This window comes from Aquarana catesbeiana, linkage group LG13 (assembly GCF_042186555.1).
Source record: "Aquarana catesbeiana isolate 2022-GZ linkage group LG13, ASM4218655v1, whole genome shotgun sequence".
NCBI lineage: Eukaryota > Metazoa > Chordata > Amphibia > Anura > Ranidae > Aquarana > Aquarana catesbeiana.
This window is the reverse complement of record NC_133336.1, coordinates 117,452,133-117,477,758: the sequence shown is the minus strand read 5'-3', so window position 1 is coordinate 117,477,758 and position 25,626 is coordinate 117,452,133. Positions and strand designations below refer to the sequence as shown.

The 25,626-nt window shown below is 42.1% G+C and overlaps 1 protein-coding gene across 1 annotated transcript in view; it reads right to left on the bottom strand.

Moving 5' to 3' along the window:
- Positions 1 to 25,626, bottom strand: part of G2E3 (G2/M-phase specific E3 ubiquitin protein ligase) — a 62,556-nt gene that overhangs the window by 12,739 nt on the left and 24,191 nt on the right. The window contains exons 8-12 of the mRNA XM_073610285.1: positions 23,589 to 23,705; positions 15,382 to 15,506; positions 11,933 to 12,047; positions 8,469 to 8,776; positions 7,473 to 7,654 (exon numbers count right to left, since the gene is read on the bottom strand). Coding sequence (XP_073466386.1) covers positions 7,473 to 7,654; positions 8,469 to 8,776; positions 11,933 to 12,047; positions 15,382 to 15,506; positions 23,589 to 23,705 — 847 coding nt within the window. The remainder of the gene's footprint in view (positions 1 to 7,472; positions 7,655 to 8,468; positions 8,777 to 11,932; positions 12,048 to 15,381; positions 15,507 to 23,588; positions 23,706 to 25,626) is intronic.

Genomic DNA, 25,626 nt, shown 5'->3' with positions numbered 1-25,626 from the left:
CCTCCAAAATTGATGAAAAGACGATAAGAAAACTGGTCAGGGAGGCTGCCAAGAGGCCTACAGCAACATTAACCACTTCAGCCCCGGAAGGATTTACCCCCTTCCTGACCAGAGCCCTTTTTACAATTTGGCACTGCGTTTCTTTAACTGCTAATTGCGCGGTCATGCAATGCTGTACCCAAACGAAATTTGCGTCCTTTTCTTCCCACAAATAGAGCTTTCTTTTGATGGTATTTGATCACCTCTGTGGTTTTTATTTTTTGCGCTATAAACGGAAAAAGACCGAAAATTTTGAAAAAAAATGACATTTTCTACTTTTTGTTATAAAAAAAAAAATACAATAAACTCAATTTTTAGTCATACATTTAGGCCAAAATTTTTTTTCCGCAACTTGTGTCACAATATAAAATATTCCATGGACTCGACATGCCTCTCAGCAAATAGCTTGGGATGTCTACTTTCCAAAATGGGGTCATTTGGGGGGGTTTTGAACTATCCTGGCATTTTATGCACAACATTTAGAAGCTTATGTCACACATCACCCACCCACTCTTCTAACCACTTGAAGACAAAGCCCTTTCTGACACTTTTTGTTTACATGAAAAAAATTTTTTTTTTTTTGCAAGAAAATTACTTTGAACCCCCAAACATTATATATTTTTTTTAAAGCAAATGCCCTACAGATTAAAATGGTGGGTGTTTCATTTTTTTTTTCACACAGTATTTGTGCAGCGATTTTTCAAACACATTTTTTGGGGAAAAAACACACTTTTTAAAATTTTAATGCACTAAAACACACTATATTGCCCAAATGTTTGATGACATAAAAAAGATGATCTTAGGCCGAGTACATGGATACCAAACATGACATGCTTTAAAATTGCGCACAAATGTGCAGTGGCAACAAAATAAATACATTTTTAAAAGCCTTTACAGGTTACCACTTTAGATTTACAGAGGAGGTCTACTGCTAAAATGACTACCCTTGATCTGACCTTCGTGGTGATACCTCACATGCATGGTGCTATTGCTGTTTACATTTGACGCCAGACCGCTTGCGTTCGCCTTAGCGCGAGAGCAGAGGGGGACAGGGGTACTTTTTTTTTTTTTCTTTATTTTTTTGCTTTTTTATCTTATTTTTAAACTGTTCCTTTCATTTTTTTTTTTTTAATCATTTTTATTGTTATCCCAGGGAATGTAAATATCCCCTATGATAGCAATAGGTAGTGACAGGTACTCTTTTTTTGAAAAAATTGGGGTCTATTAGACCCTAGATCTCTCCTCTGCCCTCAAAGCATCTGACCACACCAAGATCGGTGTGATAAAATGCTTTCCCAATTTCCCAATGGCGCTGTTTACATCCGGCGAAATCTAAGTCATGAAATGCTCGTAGCTTCCGGTTTCTTAGGCCATAGAGATGTTTGGAGCCACTCTGGTCTCTGATCAGCTCTATGTTCAGCTGGCTGAATCACCGGCTGCATTTTCAGGTTCCCTGTTGAGACAGGACAGCCAGAGAAAAACACGGAAGACGGTGGGGGGGGGGGGGGCATTCCCTCCCACTGCTTGTAAAAGCAGTCTAGAGGCTAATTAGCCGCTAGGATTGCTTTTACATGAAAGCCGACCACTGGCTGAAAAGAATAATACCAAGATGATACCTAAACCTGCAGGCATCATTCTGGTATAACCACTCAAAGTCGTGAATTGCGTACCTGAAGACAAAAAATGGTTAACAATAAAACACAGTAAACGGTAAAGTATAAAAAATTGCATACCTGAAAAGCAAATCTGATAAAACATAACAATAAAACATTGCAGAATAGAATAAAGTAAAAAAGAGCAGAACAATAGAGAGAGAAAACAATAAAACGACAACTATTTTTTTTTATTTTATATATTTTTTTGTGGTTTTTTTTTTTGTAACTGTAACTTTTATAACAGTGACCGGTTCCAGGTTCGGGTCTCTCAAAATGCGATGGCATCTTGGGAGACCCTGTGAAAGTGTGTCCTAGTCTGTGCAATGCTGTATCCTACACTAATACTCAACTAGTGCATGGTAACGTTCAAAACATTCACCAATGCAAAGACCAGGATTGTCAGGACAGGAGGGACAATAATAGTGGGCATCACGCCTATATCCACACTTGCTGCAGACACAACATCTTTTTGGGGGGGGGGGGGGGTTCGTTGGGTAGGGGTACTCGGGAGGACATAAAAATGCCTCTCATGCAGCCGACTGCATTTGGTTGGGGATGTGAATGGGGGAAGTACGGGCGCTGCAGAAGCGGTGGGTTCCCAATTACGGGCGCTGCAGAAGTGGTAGGTTCCCAATTAGGATTGGCGAATGCAGCAGGAAGGGCATTATGGGCACGACGGGCCTGTGTTTGTCTTCTTCTTGGTGGCAGCGGGACACTACTTGTGCTTGCAACCTCACCAGCTTGAACTGCACTTATGGGACTCGCCACGTCACCAAGTGTTACTGCAGTGCTGGTTTGACTCCGACCGGGGTATACTATCCCGCTGGTGCTTGCCAGTTCACCAAAACGCTACTAAAAAAAACTGTTAGCGATCACAGGGATCAGGCCTGACTCTGCGAACGCTGCAGTTATGCGTTTAGTGTTTTGTAAGTGACAGTGATCGATCGATCGATACTGCACTTGGGTGGGCTGGGATGGGCCGGGCGGAGGGGCAAAACGCAGGTGCTAGCAAGTATCTGGGCTGATCCCGCTAACACTGAGTTTTTGGGAACCGTAACCTGCTGGGGACGCTGGTATAGAACTGATCGGATCAGATATCGATCCGTTCAGATACTATACCACTAAGGGAGGCGTATGCTGCGTGCGTGGGTGTTAGCGGTACTGGTGCTAATCTGACGCTGCCTGGGGCGAAGCATATCACCGCCGGGCGATCAGGGGGCTAAACCTTTATTCGGTAATAAACGGCGGGTTCCCTGACACTATAAACGAACTAACCAGTGTCACCCGTAACGGTTATACGGTGATCAATGGTGAAAGGGTTAACTAGGGGGCAATCAAGGGGTTAAAACATTTATTAGGTAGTATATGGGGGTCCCTGTCGCTATAAAACGCTGACGGCGAACCTAAATATTTACGTTCCTAACTAGCGTCACCAGCGACACTAATACAGCGATCAGAAAAATGATCGCTTAGTGACACTGGCGACGGGGGGTGATCAAGGGGTTAAAACTTTATTAGGGGGGGTTATGGGGGTACCCTAGACCTAAAGGGGGCTAACACTAACTGCCCTACCACACTAACTGTCACAAACTGACACCATGCAGTAATCAGAAAAAAAATAATAACTGCTTGGTGTCAGTGTGACGGGGGGGGAATCGGGGGTGTTTTGTGTGCCTGGCATGTTCTACTGTGTGTGTAGTGTTGTGCACTCACATTGATGTCTTCTCTCCTCGGCGCCGGAAGGGAAAATACCGGGCCGAGGAGAGATGACATAATTTCCTTTGCTGCTGTTTAGCATACAGCAGCAGAGGAAGAAGCTGATTGGCTGGGAGCGATCGCGAGGGGGGGCCACGAATGGATGGTCTCCCCCTCGCCTCTCATCGCTCCCAGTCACAGGCCGACCGCCTCGGGCACCGGGGGGGGGGGGGGGGGGGGTCCGATCGGACCCCCCGCCCGCGGGAGGCAGATCTGCGTGAGGCGGTCGGCAAGTGGTTAAAGGAACTGTAGGAATATCTGGCAAGTGCTGGCTGTGTGGTCACAACAATCTCCCGTATACTTCATATGTCTGGGCTATGGGGTAGAGTGGCAAGACAGAAGCCTTTTCTTACGAAGAAAATCATCCAAGCCCAGCTAAATTGTTCAAAAACACATCTGAAGTCTCCCAAAATTATAAGGGGAAAATGTATTATGGTCTGATGAAACCAAGGTTTAGCTTTTTGGCCATAATTCCAAAAGATATATGTTTGGTGCAAAAACAACACTGCACATCACCAAAATGGCACCATACCCACAGTGAAGCATGGTGGTGGCAGCATCATGCTTTGGGGCTGTATTTCTTCAGCTGGAACAGAAGCCTTAGTCAAGGTAGAGGGAATCATGAACAGTTCCAAATACCAGTCAATACTGGCACAAAACCTTCAGGCTTCTGCTAGAAAGCTGAACATGAAGAGGAACTTCATCTTTCAGCATGACAACGACCCAAAGCATGCATCCAAATCAACAAAGGAATGGCTTCCCCAGAAGAAGATTAAAGTTTTGGAATGGCCCAGCCAGAGCCCAGACCTGAATTAGATTGAAAATCTGTGGGGTGATCTGAAGAGGGCTGTGCACAGGAGATGCCCTCGCAATCTGGCAGATTTAGAGTGTTTTTGCAAACTAGAGTGGGCAAATATTGCCAAGTCAAGATGTGCCATGCTGATAGACTCATACCCCAAAAGACTGAGTGCTGTAATAAAATCAAAAGGTGCTTCAACAAAGTATTAGTGGGTACTTATACAACCATATTATTTTCGGTTTTACTTCCCTCCACTGAAAAGATTTCAGTTTGTTGTTCAGCTGAGTTGTACAGTTTATAGGTCACATTAAAAAGATGGAAAAAGTTCTGAAATTATTTATCTGTGTCTCATTTTTTTTACATCACAGAAACCTGACATTTTAACAGGGGTGTGTAGACTTTTTATATCCACAGTGTAATATAAAATTATATATAATTTTGTAAACATTTTATTATATCTTTTCATGTGACAACACTGAAGAAACAACACTTTGCTACAATGTAAAGTAGTGAGTGTACAGCTTGTATAACAGTGTAAATTTGCTGTCCCCTCAAAATAACTCACACAGCCATTAATGTCTAAACCGCTGGCAACGAGTACACCCCTAAGTAAAAATGTCCAAATTGGGCCCAATTAGTCATTTTCCCTCCCTGATGTCATGTGACTCGTTAGTGTTACAAGGTCTCAGGTGTGAATGGGGAGCAGGTGTGTTAAATTTGGTGTGATCGCTCTCTCTCTCTCATACTGGTCACTGGAAGTTCAACATGGCGCCTCATGGCAAAGAACTCTCTGAGGATCTGAAAAAAAGAATTGTTGCTCTACATAAAGATGGCCGAGGTTATAAGATTGCCAAGACCCTGAAACTGAGCTGCAGCACGCTGGCCAAGACCATACAGCAGTTTAACAGGACAGGTTCCACTCAGAACAGGCCTCGTCATGGTAGACCAAAGGGGTTGAGTGCACGTGCTCAGCGTCATATCCAGAGATTGTCTTTGGGAAATAGACATATGAGTGCTGCCAGCATTGCTGCAGAGGTTGAAGGGGTGGGTGGGGTCAGCCTGTCAGTGCTCAGACCATATGCCACACACTGCATCAAATTTGTCTGCATGGCTGTCATCCCAGAAGGAAGCCGCTTCTAAAGATGATGCACAAGAAAGACCGCAGTTTGATGAAGACAAGCAGACAATTGATTACTGGAACCATGTCCTGAGATGAGATAAACTTATTTGGTTCAGATGGTGTCAAGCGGCAACTAGGTGAGCAGTACAAAGACAAATGTGTCCTGCCTACAGTCAAGCATGGTGGTGGGAGTGTCATGGTATGGGGCTGCATGAGTGCTGCCGGCACTGGGGAGCTACAGTTCATGGAGGGAACCATGAATGCCAACATGTACTGTGACATACTGAAGCAGACCATGATCCCCTCCCTTCGGAGACTGGGCCGCAGGGCAGTATTCCAACATGATAACGACCCCAAATGCACCTCCAAAACGACCACTGCCTTGCTTAAGAAGCTGAGGGCAAAGGTGAAGGACTGGCCAAGCATGTCTCCAGACCTAAACTCTATTGAGCATCCTCAAAACGGAAGGTGGAGTAGCGCAAGGTTTCGAACATCCACTGGCTCCGTGTATGTATGTATGTATGTATGTGTATATATATATATATATATATATATATATATATATATATATATATATATATATTTCTAACTATAAAATAAATTCAATCCAGGTGTAAAAACATATCCAGAATATGTACTCCAATGGTTTGCATACACCTTACTAATGTTATGTACAAGTATCTAAACAGTCCAGGCAGAATTTACTTATAAACCTACTTCCATTTCATTAAAACAATATCAAACCAAGTGTTCAAGCATCATCCTAAGTCTGTCAGTTCTCATGGCTCTCCCCTCACCAATGGGCTTAAAATCACCTCTTTAAAAGCGGAGGTCCGCCCAAAAAATAAATAAATAAAAAATTAAAAGCCAGCAGCTACACATACTGCAGCTGCTGACTTTTAATAATAGGATACTTACCTGTCCTGGAGTCCAGCAATGTCGGCACCACAGCTGATGTTTCCATCAGCTGTCAGGTGCTGCCGCTGCCATTGGGTGTAAGGGAACCGGGCAGTGTAGCCTTACGGCTTCACGCCGGGAACCCTACTGTGCATGCACAAGGCCCGCTCCTCTCTCCTACTGGCCCGGCGACAGGGGGAGGAGGAGGGAGCCCCACGGTGACGTCATGGGCCGCGGCGTGGACTCTCAGAAGTGGGAGTCAGATAGGTGCCAATTGTGGCACTGGAGGGGAGGAGAAGACAAATGAGTGGAAGTTCCACTTTTGGGTGGAACTCTGCTTTAAATGGACCTATACTAAAAGTATATTAGTAGGGTAGGGTCCAAGTATGTCACAATAAAGAACACATGAAATGGCACAGAACATAAAAATGGCAAGATAAAAATTAAAACAAATCCAGCACATACAACATGCACAAGCAAAGTGAGATCTGTCCTGGATAGTGTCAGATCAGAGACCCAGTTGATACTATGCTCCTCCAGACCCTGGCCTGTGCAGGCATCATCAAACTCCAACAGGTAACTTTCATTATTTCCAAGTTAAGTAGGTGACACAAGACAAGTGTATATGTTCACATTTTTTATGTGGTTTATTTATTTTGTGCATGCTCATCATTTTTTACTAGTGCTGCACTTGGGTTTATAAAATTTAATTTTTTTTTTATCTGTTGTATCAGATGAAATAGTCATTAATGGTGTTGGCTGCTTAATATTTAATTGTTTTTAGCACTTAGGTGAAGCGCACAAGTTTTCTATCAGAGGAATATTTCTAAATGACTGACAGTAAAACACACACACCTCTAATTACCATTCATACCCACTAGGCAGTGGCCAGCAGGGTCATTACGATTCATCTTGGCTTTTTTCTGCCAAAAAATATAGTCAGCCACCCTAGCATAATTGGATTTTTTATCCTTGTGAAAAATTCAGCAGGCAAAGATCACAGATATACAGTACAGTATAAGCAGCCAGTTGGTCTACATTACAATATACATTCAAAACAGAATTTTTTGGGGGCAATTTTTACACATAATATTCACTGAATTCAAATATACAGCCTAGCAATGCCTCCAACAAAAAGGTAATTTGCTATATTTTGACAATCGTAATTTACAAAAGGCAAGATGATTGTATTCCCCCTCACACTTACCGTTAGTATTGCTTCTAAGATATTACGATCTGCTACATCCTCTAACACTGGCTGAATGTGCTGAGAATCAGAGATCAGGCAAGAAAAGAGTGTTTGGGAAAGAAATCCTGGAGCTGGCCCTCCATGTACTAAAGCAATTGCCAGCATCCTACCAGCTTCATAGTACAGGTTATCTTGCAGAGCTGTAAGGTGACAACGCATATAAGAGCTGGATCAATATATGCAAAACATTCACAAATTATTACTCTACGGAAAGTGACACATTTTCCACCCACATTGACAGGCCTATTTTGCATGGATATTGGATGGTAGAAAGAAAGGATGAGGACTGAATGAAGGTGGGAAGGCTCAAATCAATTTTGCTGTGATGCCCTGCAGTTTATATCTATACCAGTCATGTGTATTTCTTCAAAAAAAATTCTGTCGGCACTGTTCCCAAATGTGCTTTAGTAAATAAAATAATCACATCGGAATTTTTTTTTTTTTTTTTAAAGGGGCACTCCAGTCTCCTGTGTAAAACAACTTAAAAGTCAGTAGCTACAAAAACTGTAGCCGTTGACTTTTATTAAACAGCCACTCACCTTTCCTAGGATCCGGCACTGTGCTCACCCCAGCCAGTTTCACCTCCGGTCTTCTGTCCCTGGCATCTTAACTGTGGGAACTCGGCTATGACAACTTGAGGCTTTACAGCTGGGTGCCTGCTGCGCATTGTGAATGGTCCCGCAGTCTCCTGGGACATGTCACGTTGGGGGAGGGCGGAGAGCTTCCTCTCCTAGGTGCTCTGAGCGGGTACCCCCTCCCCAAAAGTGCCTTTTCATAAACAGGAGCGGGGGGAGCAGGCCTTAAAACAAAACTTTTGGGTGAAGCTCTGCTGTAAGTTACAACTTTTAATAGTAACTTAAAAAAAAGTGTTCACTGAATTACTTAACCAGAGGTTTATTAATGAAAAGTAAATCTTACTAGGACAAAATCAATATGTTGCTGACAATAACTTACCATCTGGATTCAAAGAAAGATTCTTCCGTTCAGATCCCTCAAAAACATCAGAGTTCTCAATATCGATCAGCACATTTTTGAAATACTGAGAAAGGGACATGTCCGCTTGCTGGCTTGCATTTTGATTGTTATCTGTGATTGATACATGTAGGGTGCTACATGGAGAAAAGGTGCTTTTAAGGAAACAGCAAATAGAACTTTTCCAAAGGGACGTCTTTTTCACCTTTATTATACACACGGAGTTCGTGATCTGGGATCTCAATTCCTGCAGAATGTCAAATATTTGCCTGTTTTCCATTTGAATTTGTCTGGGGAAAAAAAGAAAAAAAAATCTGATTGCCTTTCATGAATTTGGAAACTATGGTACTTTTCTTTATAATTGTGCATTCCCAGCTCTGATACAGAGAAGAATAATGTAAAACCATGGACTCTTGGTTTAAAGTGGAACTGAATTTAAAAAAGTAAAGCTTTGTTATTTTATAAAAGGTACATCTTCCAATATTATAAAGTGGTATTAAACTTTAGTGATAAAAAAAAAAAAAAATCACCATACAGCCTCACTTGCATGTACTCATGTTTTGCTAATCCATGTTGTCTACAGTCGGTTTCATCATGCAGAAGATTTTTTTTTTCTCCCTCTAACACAACTTCTATTTTTGCAGTGTTACTAGCTGTGTCTTTGTAGAGCCACTGCTGTGTGCAAGTTTACCTCAAGGTCACATTGTCAGGTCCAGCTGATCTGGGAGCCAACATGCATAAGCAGCACATTGAGGCTAGAGGTGAAGAGGACCTGTAATCTACCCACCTCCTATGATTGACAGTTCAGCCCTTCATTATACCAACCAGCAAAAACTCTGTTATGTCATCACACATGAGTACTGATGGGACATGTAGTCAAAAGTCAGTTTTTGTTATGTCACTTACTATTCTTGCTGGATAGAAAGTTGTACCTAGAGACCTCCAAAGACCCCCCCTTGCTTTTGTGCTTTATTAAAAAAAGAGAAGTTAGGGATTTTTTTTTAAAGAATAATACTTGCCTAGGTGGATGCAGCATCGGTCGGATTCTGCATCTGTCCCCCAGCCAGCTCTAAAGCTGAGAACTGCGCGATCAAAGACCACTGATCTCTCAGTGCTCTGTGAGCAATGAGCTGGTGACTGTCAGTCACCCCTGTCTGTTCTGCCCCCTATATGCTCACTGGAGTGCTGGATTGTGGAGAGGGCAGGGGCGGCTGGCTTAGCCTCTCAGAAGTTTGCTTAGACGCTGATCCAAGTGCCGGTCCAGAGTTCTGAGCAGTTCCCGACCATATGGTCCTGATCTTTCCCCAGCCTGGACTGTCTCTGTGACGTCAGCCAACCGCTTAAAATGGGTCACAGGAGTGCAGAGCTTCTCCACAGAAGTACAGCCAAACGAGCTTTGGCTGTACGAGTTCTTATCAGGTGGTTTGTAACACGCCAAAAGATGGCAGCACAAGGTTGCATGCACAGTCACGGAGAGCACCAACCTTTATAGGTTAGTGTGCCAAAAGACATCAGGAGCTGTGCAACTGGTGCTATTCTGACCACATCCGTTACCACGTCTGCTATTTTGTCATGGACAGATAGTTAGAACAAAAGGCAAATGTGAAATTCTGCATGAAACTGGCAAATCTGCCACAGAGACGTTTGACATGATTTGGCAAGTTTACGGCGATGCTGCAATGAGTTATTGTAAAAGTCAAAGTAGACTGATGATTGAATAAATGATTAATAGAGAGTTTAGATCAGGGGTGTCAAACTCAATTTTATTGCAGGTCGCATCAGCATTTTAAATAAAAAGGGGAATTTTGGGGTGGGGGTGGCGCTGCTAATGGTATGCAACAATATTATATGAATTTGCACAGCGTTTGCACATCCAAAGTGTTTTAACTAAAGATAAACATTACTATATATAATACATAGTATATGTGCCATAAACTTATAATTACAGTAAGTAAATAACCAAAGTAAAAATTATATAACATTACACGTGCATAAATAATTTGTAAAAGTGCTTTAACATTAAATACGGTAAATGTAATAAAAAGTGCACTGGTGAAATTGTGTCAGATGCCAAAAAGTCTTTAAAAGTAAGGTGAGTAAAGATGCCGCAAACTCCACACAAGCGAGCAGTGCCCGTGTATCTGGAGTGCTCCCCTCTGTGTAGTTGCACTCACCAGATAGATCTCCCCACTCAGGGGGTTGTCCGCATTCACAGTTACAATAACTGTCTGTAGCGCTTTTCCCACAGTCTCCTTAACGTGCTTTGCCTAAATGGTACCATGTAAGAGTAATAAAAGCCTCCATAGTGTAATTCCGTAAGCCGTTTATTAATATAAAAAGGTAAATATTGCACTTACAGCAGAGTAAAATTAATTAACCTTATGTATGATAAAACCCAGGAAGTCCGGAGCTCCCTGTGCTCCACAGGCTCAAACCAGATATGACGTAGTGACGCTCTAACACCGTTAGGAGTTTGATATTATATTAATAATAATACACTATGGAGGCTTTTGTTACTCTTATATGGTACCATTGAGGCAAAGCACGTTAAGGAGACAGAGGTATCCGTGGGAAAAAGATCTACAGTTATTGTAAACTGTGAATGCAGGTAACCCCCTGAGTGGGGAGATCTATCTGGTGAGTGCAACTACACAGAGGGGAGCACGAGTGATACACAGGCACCCTGGAGTTTGCGGCATCTTTACTCACCTTACTTTTAAAGGGTTTTTGGCATCTGACAATTTCACCAGTGGCCTTTATAGTCTATTAATTTAATGCTGAAGCACTTTTACAAATTATTTATGCATGTGTAAAATATATAATATTTTTACTTTGGTTACTGTAATTATAAGTTTATGGCACATATACTATGTATTATATAGTAATGTTTACCTTTAGTTAACACACTTTGAATTTGCACATCCATATAATATTGTCACATACCATTAGCAGCACCACACCCACCGAAAAAAAAAAACAACCTTTTATTCACCTTTGACATCTGCTCTGTCAGTTGTTTTGGGTGGGGGCAGCAGCTTTTCAGTCAACAAGTCCATAGCGCTAAACTTTCCTCCTTTTTTCTTTTTCACATCAGCATTTTGTTTGCCCTCAAAGGCCCGGTTTTATCGGGGGGGGTGGGGGGGTGGGGGGGGTGAGCAGTGATGAGTCCCTCCTCGGCAGAGAGAAGCACAGGATCGGTAGGAGCAGCCCTGTCCTCTTCTTCTGCCAACTGAGGAGACAAGGCGTGGGCAAAGAAAAGGGGGGTGCTGCAGCTGCAGGAGAGGTGTGAGGGCCACATGAAATGACCTGGCGGGCCGCATTTGGCCCGTGGGCCTTGTGTTTGACATATGTGGTTTAGATCAATGATTTAAAAACAAAGCTCTGCCAGCAGCTTTATATGGAGATAAATACATGATGTCACATGGAGCATTGGCTTTGATACTTACTTTAAAATAATTCTCCTGGGTGTTTTTGATCGCCTAGGGCATTTTGGTGAAGGCTGTGCAACCCCAGTTTCTGCATTATCAGATGCATTATGGGAGGAGGGATGTGGTCGCTTTACTGTTTAAAAGAAAGAAAAAAAGCCATGCTATGTTCAAACTCATTACTAGTTACATAGTTAGTCAGGTTGAAAAAAAAGACACAAGTCCATCTAGTTCAACCATAAAAATAAATTAAAAATATCAAACAATCCCATATACCCAATCCTATACCCACAGTTGATCAAGAGGAAGGCGAAAAACCCCAGTAAAAGCATGATCCAATTTGCTACTGCATGGGGGAAAAAAAAATCTCTGTCCTCACCCAAGAGGCAATCATATTTTCCCTGGATCAACTTTACATATAAAATGTTAGTACCCAGTTATATTGTGTGCATTTAGGAAAATATCCAGACCTTTTTGCAAAGCAATCTACTGAGCTGGCCAGAACCACCTCTGGAGGGAGTCTATTCCACATTTTCACAGCTCTTACTGTGAAGAAACCTTTCCGTATTTGGAGATGAATCCTTTTTTCCTCTAGACCTAAAGAATGCCCCCTTGTCCTCTGTGTTGACCGTAAATTGAATAACACCGAGTTCACTATATGGACCCCTTATATATTTTATTTATTTTTTATTCATTTCAGGTACTTATATAGCGCCGTCAATTTAGCGCTTTACATATACATTGTACATTCACATCAGTCCCTACCCTCAAGGAGCTTACAATCTAAGGTCCCCAACTCACATTCATACATACTAGGGACAATTTAGAAAGGATCCAATTAGCCTACCAGCATATCTGTACATTTGTACATGGTGATCATACCCCCCCTTAATCTCCTCATCTCAAGAGGGAATACATTCAGTTCCTCTAATGTTTCCTCATAGCCGAGCTTCTCCATGCCTCTCATCAGTTTGGTTGCCCTTCTCTGCACTTTCTCCAGTTCCCCAATATCCTTATTTAGAACTGGTGCCCAAATCTGAACTGCATATTCCAGATGAGGTCTTACTAATGATTTGTACAGGGGCAAAATTACATATCTCTCTCTGGAGTCCATACATCTCTTAATACAAGAAAGGACTTTGCTCGCTTTGGAAACCGCAGCTTGGCATTGCATGTTATTATTGAGCTTATGACCTACCAAAACCCCCAGATCCTTCTCCACTACGGATTCCCCCAGTTGTACTCCCCCTAGTATGTATGATGCATGCATATTCTTAGACCCCAAGTGCATAACTTTACATTTATCAACATTAAACCATCTGCCACATAGTCGCCCAATTAGACAGTGCATTGAGGTCGGCTTGTAAATTGGAGACATCCTGTAAGGACGTTATTCCACTGAATAGTTTTGTGTCTACTACCCCTTTAAAGTAGAACTAAAGGCAAAACTTTATTCCATTTTGGATAGAGTAGGGGAGGTTTATAAGCTCATACAAAGTTTTTTTTTTTTTTTCCCCCCCCATCTGTGTCCCAGTAGGGAGATTTTCCTTCACTTTCAGTCTCATAGCCAAACCAGGAAGCGAGAGGAAATTTCTCCAAAGGGAGGGGATCCAGGATTATTGGCAGGGTCACCAGAACTACTGTCCCTATTGGAAGATTTCCCCTCTATTTTTGTTCTAGGGACAACCCAAATTGTGGGGTTTTCGCTTTAACTTTTGATGATTAAGATAAACAGGACAAAAAGACGCAGCAAATCTCCCTAACAGGGGCATAGACCGCAATAAAAACATAACAGGGTTGTAATCCCTCCCCACCCTAGCCAGGATTAAAGAAAAAAAAAAAAAAATAAACACATTTGTGTTTAGTTATACTTTAGGAATACCTGCCCCAGACTCCAAGACGCTTTTGGATTCAAAAATAAAAGGATTGAACGAATGAATAAATATGTAAAAGCTACCTCTTCCAAACCATTTACCAAAAAACAAATGTTAATAGCTATGCATGATCTAGAACAAATGATCAATTAATAGGTCCACATAGATTATAAAAAATAGGTTTCAATTAAAAATAAACTGTTTTAGTTTGGAATTGAGCAGGGAAGGGTTAAAACCAGTCAGTTTTTTGCTGTGTGTTGCACTGGGGAAGACAACCCCCTTGACTGCCTCCCTGAATGTACAACATAAAGTGAGAGAGCAGCTCTCCCAAGCAAGAGAATATTCCCTTGGTATTTAGCAGCATTTATCCTGGTATCACTCAGACAAAAGGGTGACTCTTCCCAGTGAGGACACAACAATAAAAATTACTTTGCACAGTGATAATTTTTGAAGTGTATACTTTCCAAACTACATCTGTGTAATGCAGGTGCCTTGGTGCACCTTTTCATTTAGTGACACAGAGGTTGACTTAATAAAACTAGAGAGTGCAAAATCTGGTGCAGCTCCACATAGAAACCAATCAGTTTTCAGGTTTTATTGTTAAAGCTTAAAGTGGATGTAAACCCAATGTCATCCTTTCTAAACTACTGCCATAGGGGTTATCTATAAGGATATACATGCCTCCTGCATGTATCTTTACCTGTCAAATGTCTCCCCTCTGTTATTAGACCCGAAAAACTGCATATTCTATGGGTGGGTCTGTTGTCTGGAGCTCTGTGGGTGGAGTTGTGATGTCAGACTCCCCGCCCACCTCTACACTCCCCTGTGTATTTCTAATAGTGAACTTCTGCTATGATCTCTAACATCCAGTGAAAAGACAGGAAAGTAACCACATGACTTCAGCATGCCAAATCATGCTGAGGTGTGGAACAGCCAATCCTTGCAGAGCTGCTGAAGAAAGGAGTGGGGGAGGGAATTAAAAAATCATGCCTGTGTCTTAGGCTGTCACTCACAGCAAGGGGGAGTATTTGACAAAGTTTTTCTCAGTTTTCAAGATTTTTCTCACTGAACAATAAAAGAGGATTGCTCAGAGATGGATTAACTCTGTGTGGCAAGACTAGGCTCAAATGATAGGAAATCTTATACTCTACAGTATGATATAAAAAAAATAAAATAAATACATTTTTGGTTTACATCCACTTTAATTGAACAAGCCGAAGTTAGAAGCCGATTGGCTACCATGCACAGCTGCACCAGATTTTGCACTCGCCAGGTTTTAGTAAATAAACCCCACAATGCCTCAATGATAAGTGGTGCTTTATTAAAAAAAATACAAAATCACAGCTCTTGTGGCAGCGCTTTCACATGGAAATGTGGAACCTTGCCCTTGAGATCATAGGCTTAAAGGATCCACCTGGTTATATCGGAACCTGAAGCAGGTTGTTCCGTAGAGGGATCTTCAGGAAACACGGACAAATAGAGTCAGACTGTTGAAAGATGGCAGACTTGGCAAGAGTTTGAATTCCTAGCTTTCACACAGTAATCCCCAGAAAAGGTCAGATTCTCTGTGGCAAAGATGAGGAAAAACGCAGTTACCTGGTGTGCAGCCGACAACGTGACAGTCTGAGCATTCCCATGTCTGGTTCATGAGTTCTATTGAGGAGCAAGCCATATGTGTACCACGGGATCCACAGCACTGGCAGCGCAGAATCTCCCATTTGCTATAGGTAAAAATGTAATTGACAAATTTAACAGCATAAATAGACAAACTGAATAATCAAGATCACGTGATGTAGACTGAAAACACAAAGGGAAAAGAGAGGGGCACAAACTGCCACAGAGTGCAGTGCAGACTTTATTAATAACCAAAAGTAACGCACTCACAGAGGGGGGAGAAATGGCAGGTGTGAACTGTACAGCAGGTGGGAGTCCAGAGCACAACAGGTGCCCCTGGTAGAAGCCGACATCCAGTATATTGAAAAGCCACACCTGTCCCCGGTAGCCACTGCAATCTCTGCTCAAGTCTCCTCCTTCAGTGGATGAGTGCAAAGAATTCTGGGATAAACACTTGTCCATGCTTGTTTATATGCTGATCAGGGTTCAAGAAAGTGTGCACAAAGTAAAATGTATTTTTGTTTGTTCTTTTAGGTTGACTGGGCTGGGTAAAAGAAGGAGAGCAGTTCTAATGGAGGAGAGGAGTTTTTCAGGTGTAAAATCAGGTGTTGTGCATTTGCAGGTGCTCCTACTTTAGTCTCTGGGGCCAAAAATGCTGGATCATGCTAAAAAAGGATCAAAATGTGCAACCTTGCTTTTGATAACGTCGCATACAAATGACGAAACGCGTCAAGCTGAATCCCAGGCGTCACTATCGGCCCAGAGGGTGGAACGCATGCCATGCTCTAGGAAGCGACCCTTACTCACACACAAGTAGGGCGGTTTTGCTATTGTGACATTCAGATTGGACATATTTAATTCACAACAATACAATTTTAATGGATTTTTACTATGTATGATACCGATACACAATAAATCATTTGAGGATTTTATACTATGAGGAGTTTCTCTCTCCATATAATCTCCTGTACACCTGCACATTATGATCCTGGAGCTGCGGAGTCATCACTGGCGGTAACCCATACCAGCGGGGGTAACCAAAGGAAACCGTATTGGGATAGGTCCCCAGAAAGACCTACAAGCACAACAGAATTCTCTTGCTATATAGTAAGGGAGTCCAACATATCTGGTGAGTGCAGAGTGTTCACAGTCCCTCACGAGGTGGATGTACAGATAATATTGGGATACGGAGTACCACATCACTTTCTTACAAGGAAAAGACAGCCATCACTTTAAATTTTCCATAAATTCGTCATTGATTAATTTGAAAATACTTTGGTTCACAAAGCTATTAATGTATGCACTTTCACATGTCATTTATTGATATAATTTATTCATTGATTTAATTCATTCATCCAGGACAAGTTGGTTCATGATATGGTCTAGTAATAGACCTTGTATATCATAGCACTGCTAATTTACTATAAAACTTTAGGTGGACCAAGCACTGTCTATAATTTATACATTCATTTTTGGCCCATTTTGACAGCAGTGGCCCAACTATATCGCCAAATATCATCAAGGCGTGGGTGTCCAATATTTTTAATGGACTGTGCATGTTCTGCAGTCAGGTTTGGGGAAAAAATCTACACAACATTCAGGTGTGAATGGAGGCTTATAGTGCTTTTTTAGTTACTTATTCATATACACCATGTTATGTACACAGTAAGGTTTTTAACAGAATGTCCTTACTCACATACATGTGTTCTTTAAAAACCAGCTGGCTTTTCTAAACTTCATGTAGAGCAGAGGTCTCAAAGTACTGGCCCGCGGACCAGTTACAAATGGCCCGCAGGCAGGGCCGATCCTGGGCGGGTGGCAGCGGCTGGGAGCTTTCTCTCTCTGATCCTCCCCCCGCTGCTGCAGCCCAGCGCGTGCACAACACAGGAGAGCAGAGGGAGGGTCCGCCCATCGTCCCACCCACCTGTTCTGTCGAGAAATGCCCCCATTGAATAGTGCCCGGGCTGAAGGCGCATGCGCCGTACGTAACATCACAACAGCTAATTTTACCATCAGCTGTTGTGACGGCGAGACGGCGCACAATAGCCGACAGAATTTTTTTTTTCTGTCAGATTGTGCTCCACACTCACCTGCGCTCCCGTGGCCAGTTCATGTTTGGTGGATTTCTACATGTTGTGGGCGGATTTATGGCCACTTGGGGGCGGAATTACATGGCCAGTGCTGCAAAACTTTGCGATGGGTGGATTTCTACATTTCTTGTGGGTGGATTTATGGGCACTTTGGGGCGGAATTAGATGGCCAGTGCTGCAAAAAAATAAAACTTTGTGATATTCTGCCCCAAAGTACCCATAAAGCCGGCCACAAGAAATGTAAAAATCCCTCTATCAGAAAGTTGTTGTTTTTTTGCAGCACTGGCCATCTAATTCCGCCCCAAAGTGCCCATAAATCCACCCACAAGAAATGTAGAAATCCGCCCATCACAAAGTTTTGTTTTGCAGCACTGGCCATGTAATTCTGCCCCCAAGTTCCCATAAATCCGCCCACAATGTGTAGAAATCCTGAACTCGCCACGGGAGCGTGGGCCACAATCCGACCAAAAAAAAAATTCTGTTGGCTATTGTGCGCCTGCGCCGTCACAACAGCTGACGGCAAAATCAGCTGTTGTGATGTTACCTACGGCGCATGCATTGCGCATGCGCCCTTTAGGCCGGGCAATATTCGATGGGGGGCATTTCTCGACAGAACACCTAGACGAACTGCGCATGTGCCGTACATAATACCACAACAGCTGATTTTATGATCAGCTGTTATGTCGGCGCCTGCGCACAATAGCCGACTGAAGACATTTTTCAGTCAGATTGTGACGAGGCACGTTCATGTAGGTGAGGGGCGGAATTTAACATGAAGAGGGCGGATGTCTTCAAGGATGGCCACTGCTGCAAAGATGGGGGCAGAATTTTAAACGTTTAGCTAGCTAAATAGGCCCTCCAGGAAGAATAGCAGATAAAGATTTGTTTAGCAGATTTGTTTGGGCATTGTTAAAAATTCTGACCCCATCTTTGCAGCACTGGCCATCATTGAAAACATCCGTGCCCTTCATGTTAAATTCACCTACATGAACACTCCTCAGCAGCACGAGGCACAATCTGACTGAAAAAGGTCTTCAGTCGGCTATTGTGCGCAGGCGCCGTCTTGCCAACAGTGCTATTACGTACGTACTATGCGCAGTTCGTCCCGTGCACTATTCGATAGCAGGCACTTCGACAGAACACTGGCCCCGGATCCAGGGTCCTGCTGCCACCTCAGGGTGGAAGATTGTGGCGTTCTCAGGGTGCCCTGCCACTAGGCCTGTGATGAAGCCAGGACCAGACAGGAGGAGAGGACTCGGGAGGCAGAAGATCAGTCCACCAGCTGACTGCCAGGAGGAGAGGTAAGTGAGCCATCACACAGAGGCTGAGCAAAGTCTTTAGTTGCGTGACGGGTTGAAATTTGTGGAGAGGGGGCATTTGTGGAGTCTGTGTGTGTGTGTGTGTGGGGGGGGGGGTTGGCATTTGTGGAGTGTAAGGGGTGATATTTGTTAAGTGTAGTGTGTGTGGGGGCGGGTATTTGTGAAGTGTAGGGGGTAATGCTGGGGTTTAATATTGCGTCCGCTGACACCAGTGCTGGGGGTTAATACTGCGTCGGCTGACACCAGTTCTGGGGGTTAATACTGCGCCCGCTGATACCAGTGCTAGGGGTTAATATTGCGTCCGCTGGCACCAGTGGTAGGGGTTAATAGTGCGTCCGCTGACACCAGTTCTGGGGGTTAATATTGCGTCCGCTGACTCCAGTTTAGGAGGTTAATATTGTGTCTGCTGACACCAGTGCTAGGGGTTAATATTGCGTCCGCTGACACCAATGCTGGGTGTTAATGCTGGGGGTTAATATTGCGTCCGCTGACACCAGTGCTGGGGGTTAATAGTGCGTCCGCTGACACCAATGCTGGGAAAAAGGACAGTTTGCATGCAGCCCCCATCGGATGTGAAAATTTGTCCTGTGGCCCTCAGGTAATTTGAGTTTGAGACCCCTGATGTACAGGGAGTGTGCATAGGACAAGTCACAGAAAGGTCAGAAGACCAGTCCTCTTGTATCCTCAAAATATTTAAACATGTGAAATTCCCATTTTTACCATCTAGAATGCCAATTGAGATGGACATTGAAATCTATGCATGCACACATACTTATATACCCAGTATAAATTGGTAGCACCAAGAGAGGTTTTTGTACATACCTGCAACAGCCTCCCAAAAACCTGTCATGGCGAAATGCAAGGCCCTGCTTGGACAGGGAAAGTTCCACTTGCAACCAGGCCACACTTGTCCTTGTAAGCCTATTGCTGCTTGACTGGCAAACAGTAATAGAAATACATAGGGTGCAGGGAGGGGCAGACACGCTTCAGTACTTTAGAAAGTGCTTGAAGCTTTACCCATCAGAACAACCTGGCTATCAGCTATGATTTTAAAGGGAGAGTCCACCCTAACACTACATCTACAGGCATCCACGATCTAAAGCTAACCTATATAGCCCTTTAAAGAAGAAATCAGTATACATACCTTTTATGAAGCCGATCCGGTCCGGTCTCCAGCGGCGGAAGCTCTGTAGAGGACACAGCCGACAATGGCTGTGAAATAAATGGGAAGTGCCGTCACCCATAGAGTTACTATGGGGCTTCCTTTGTCAGCTGCCTCCTCCGCACCCGACGTCACAGCGAAGATGCCACTGACAGGTCAGTGTGGGACCGGAGAGGAGTGGCTTCAGAAAAGGTATGTACACTGATTTCTTCTTTACAGGGCTAGATAGGATACTCTTAGGCCCCTTTCACACGGGGGGATAGAATTCAGCTTTTAGCTGCGGATAGATGAAGTTATCTACCGCAGCTAAACTCATACAATGCTTTCCTATGGCCCCATTCACACACTGCATTTAGCAATGTTTTAGTTACATGGGGTTTGGTGCGGTTAGAAAAAATAAATTTGACTGCATCCAGTGCACAACTAATAGTTGACCTGTGGACAGATGCTCCCACCTGAGCTGTGGATCTTTGCAGCTCCTCCAGAGTTACCATGGGCCTCTTGGCTGCTTCTCTGATTAATGCTCCCCTTGCCCGGCCTGTCAGTTTAGGTGGACGGCCATGTCTTGGTAGGTTTGCAGTTGTGCCATACTCTTTCCATTTTCGGATGATGAATTGAACAGTGCTCCGTGAGATGTTCAAAGCGAGGGATATTTTTTTTTTTTTATAACCCAACCCTGCTTTAAACTTCTCCACAACTTTTTCCCTGACCTGTCTGGTGTGTTCCTTGTCCTTCATAATGCTGTTTGTTCACTAAGGTTCTCTAATAAACCTCTGAGAGCTTCACAGAACAGCTGTATATACTGAGATTAAATTACAGACAGGTGTACTCTAGTTACTAATCAGGTGACTTCTGAAGGCAATTGGTTCCACTAGATTTTAGTTAGGGGTATCAGAGTAAAAGGGGGCTGAATACAAATGCAGGCCACACTTTTCAGATATTTGTAAAAAAAAAAATTTGAAAAAAACATTTACCATTTTCCTTCCGCTTCACAATTATGTGCCACTTTGTGTTGGTCTATCACATAACATCCCAAGAAAAAACATTTAGGTTTTTGGTTTTAACATGGCAAACATTTGGAAAATTTCAAGGGGTAGGAATATTTTTTCAAGGCACTGTTAGCAGTTAAGGCTCCATGTACATGGGACGCTGGGGCAAACTCCTCTGAACGAACTTGAAACCGGAGTTTAGAAACCCGTTTTGATGCATTTGCATGCCGCGTTTAGCGGCGTTTTACCGCATTTGCGTGTAGAAGCGTTTATTAAGATTCCTCATTAAGACCCTCCCCAAGCTCAAAAAACATTGTAGTTAACTATTTCAGCCATTTTGACCAGAGTGAGTAGCAGCAGCAGAAAGAGCAGTTGTCTACTTGTATTTGCCTCTATTTCTGTGCTTTTCTTTGCAATGGATCCCAATCCCATAATGAGCATTAGTGAGGAAATGCTCCTGATATTGCTCTTGATGAGGCTAGAACGACGTAGAAAATTGCGTCCAGAGTCAGAGTTCGCCGCTATTGGACCCATCCATTGATTGCACAGCGAATGTCGGTAGGATATTTTTCCAACATGTACGTACAGCTGCGTACCTACCCCGACAAATTTTTTAATTTCTCATTTTTTTTTTTATATGTATCTCTATCTAAAGATGTACAAATGTATTATTTTTGTTTTTCCTTTATTTTTTGAAAAAAAAAATATTTTATGCAAATTTAAACGTTAATTCAATTTTTTATAATATATAACTTTTTTTTGGCAAATTTTTAAAATATTTTTAATAATTAAATATTAATATAATTATTGGATTTTTTCAGCAGTATATGGAATTATTTTTGTTTTTTTAATTACTTTTAAAAAATATATATATAATTTTGTCTATTTTATGCAAATTTAAACGTTAATTTCATTTTTTAAAATATCAAATTTTTATTTGCAATTTGTTTTTTTTTTTATACTTTTAATAATTAAATATGAATACATTTTTGGGATTCTTTTTAAAGCTGTATATGCAATTTCTTATTTATTTATTTTTTTATTTTGTATTTTTTATGCAAATATTTGTTGCAAAAATTAATATTTATTAAATTTTTAAATTGTGCATAATAAATATTTTTTTTTTTTTTAATTAAAACATTTTAAACTATTTCTTTTAATGTTTTTTCATCGTTTTCCATCAAATTTTTGTCTTTTCAGGTCAAAAATATAGGGTACCTTTAAAAACGCTTATAAATGAAAAAACACGTTTAGTCGCGTTTGGCGTCTGAAACGTGGAAATCTTCGGCGCCCGAACCCATTTTTTTAGCTTTCAAAGAAACGCTGTTAAACGCAACTGCCTAAAAACGGCAATAAACGAGACTGTGTACCTGGTCACATAGGATAACATTGAATGTGTTCAGGGGCAGTTGAAAAAAGCATCCAACTGCCTCTGAACGTACGTTTAGGCCTCATGCACACGAGACGCTGGTGCAAACTCTGCTGAAAACATGTTTTTAAAAGCTGAAACCGGCGTTTAGAAACGCCCGTTTTGCATGCCACGTTTAGCCGCGTTTGCGTCTAGAAGCCTTTAGTTAAGATAACAAAGACCCCCCCCAAGCTCAGAAAGCATGATAAATTTGAACTATTTCTGCCATTTTGATCAGAGTGAGCAGAAGCAGCAGAGAGCAGTTGTATACTTGCATTTGCCTCTCTTTCTGTGTTTTGTTTTTTTTTGGAAATGGATCCCATAATGAACATATTGCAGAGCAGAGAATGACATTTTGCGACCCGACTTTGGGGCGCGTATCTCTGGGCCACTTAGTGCTAGGAACCCCAACTTTGGATATGTTGTAGTGCTAGTTCAACTGTGTTTGTACACTAAATTTGGGGTTCCTAGCACCAAGTGGCCCCAAGATACGGGTTCCCAAATTTGGGTCGCAAAATTTCATTCTCTGCTGCAGTTTACCATCATATTTCTGGGTTTTCTGGTCCAAAAAAATAGGGTTCCTTTAAAAACACTTAAACGCAAACGCAGCTAAACGTGGTACCGGCGTTTAGCCGCGTTTGGCGTCTGAAATGTGGAAAACTTTTGCGTCTGAACCCATTCTTTTGCTTCTGGAAAAACGAGGTTAAACGCAACTGCCTAACCTGGGGCCTTATATTTACTAAAACTGTTGCATTACAATGTTCTGTGTACTGTGGGAGACCAGATGCAGTGAATGCAGGGTCCTGGGTTGAGGAACACTAATAAAATAAGGGAAGATTGGCTTACTACTCCATGTGTAGCACCTACAACACTTCTATTAGATAAGCTACTTTCTTGACATTAATCTATTTGTTGCTCTGGTTATACTGCATCACCTTTTCATGGTGCTGGTCCTTCTCTATGGGCCTCACCGTATAATACTATTCACCTGGAAACTGAACACAAGGAATGGAACATTGTAGGCTGCTTGGAGGTTACAAAGACGACATGAGAAATATAGGTTTTAGAGTGTGTCTTTATTATACTATTATGATGATAAGTACTCCTTAATTGCCCAACCAATTGCATAGCATTATTACCTCACTGACTAATTTTATGCATTGCTGGAACTGCTTTTTATCACCTCACAGCAAAGTGTGATTGCCAAAACCAGATACTCACCTCTCTGGTTCACTATATTCCCGACCAAATCGGCACACACACTTTTTAACATCACAGCGCTCATATCTGACCAATAGCTCTTGAAAAGCATTTTCCTCCAATTCCCACGAGGCATCTCTACACAGAGAAGAAAAAAAAGACACCACAATGGCATGAGATCAAAAACATTTTTCACCTCTCAGCCAAAATCTCTTTTTGTAGATAACAGAAAAACATAAAAAGATCAGTGTTGGAAGTCAATATGTTTTTTTATATCAGACATTTATGGATTTTTACTGCCTGGTTAATAAAGCGATTTGGCCTGTTGAATTAATCTTGGAATGTCAATAAAAGCAAGTTTACCCAACACAGTGTTTGTAACAAGGAGTCAAAAATGGGAATTAATCTCCTGAAGGATGTCCTTGCATAGGCCTTCTAAATTGATGTAGGGGGGGTAGAAGAGCATTAGCTAAGACCTCCTAGGGAGGTGCGGATTAATATAACTGGATTTCCTGACTTGCAGCAACATCAAAGGCCAGCTGTTGCTGGAATGCTGACCTGGGTCAAGAAGTTTGATGGCAATATAGCAGTGCCACCTGGTAGAGACATCAACATACTTCCTGGAAGATCTTTGAGAGAATAGCATACTTCCTGGTGATTAGGAAGAACAGCCCCTTATAGCTTCTCACTGGACAGAGGACTACACAGGCGGGCAGAGGGTGTTTGTGTGGGTTGTGTCTGAGCGTGCTTTAACCACTTCCGGACCAGCTCACGCCGATATACGTCGGCACTTTGAAGTGGGATAGCGTTGTTATGGCAGCAGCTAGCTACCATAACCCCGGTATCTTCTACTTCAGTGAGCGGTCCGGTTTCATATAAAAGTGGTCTCTGTGGTGGATTCGTCGCAAGATCACTTTTATCGGCGGCGGGAGAGGGGGACCTCTCCTCACGCTGCTCTACAGGGCCCTCCGCCGCTTACCGGAGCTGTCTGTAGCTGCGGAGGTGATCGGGTCCTCTTCCTAGCTTTTATGGAGATAAGTGGAGGGGAAGATGGCCCCCACCCATCTCCATACCATTGCAGGGCAGAAGCGACATCAAAATGTCAGTTCCGCCCATAGCTCTTAAAGCGACATTTTTTAATTTTTTTTTTTTTTTATTGCATTTTAGTGTAAAATGAGATCCGAGGTCTTTTTGAGCTCAGATCTCATATTTAAGAGGTCCTGTCATGCTTTTTTCTATTACAATGGATGTTTACATTCCTTGTAATAGGAATAAAAGTGACACAATTTTTTTTTAAAGAACAGTGTAAAAATAAAAAAATTAAAAAGTTAAAATAAATAAGAAGAAAAAAAAAAAAAAAAAAAAAAAAAAAATTTTAAAAACGCGCCCCGTCCCACCGAGCTCACGTGCAGAGGCGAACGCATACGTGAGTAGCGTCCACATATGAAAACGGTGTTCAAATCACACATGTGAGGTATCCCCGCGATCAGTAGAGCAAGAGCAATAATTCTAGCCCTAGACCTCCTCTGTAACTCAAAACATGCAACCTGTAGAATTTTTCACAGGTCACCTATGAAGATTTTTTAGGGTAAAAGTTTGACGCCATTCCATGAGCGGGCGCAATTTTGAAGCGTGACGTGTTGTGTATAAATTTACTTGGTGTATTATCATCTTTCACAATGTAAAAAAAAAAATTGGGCTAACTATACTGTTGCCTTATTTTTTAATTTAAAAAAAAAAAAGTGTATTTTTCCAAAGAAAATGCGCTTTTAAGACCGCTGTGCAAATACGGTGTGACAGAAAGTATTGCAACGACTGCCATTTTATTCTCTAGGGTGTTAGAAAAAATTATATATATATATATATATATATATATATATATATATATATATATATATATATATATATATATATATATATATATATATATATATATATATATATATATATATATATATATATACACACACACACATATACATATATACATATACTCGGTCCTTAAGCGGTTAAAAAGGCAATAGCCAGCGATGGACTGCCTCTTTTCTCTTTGTCCTGG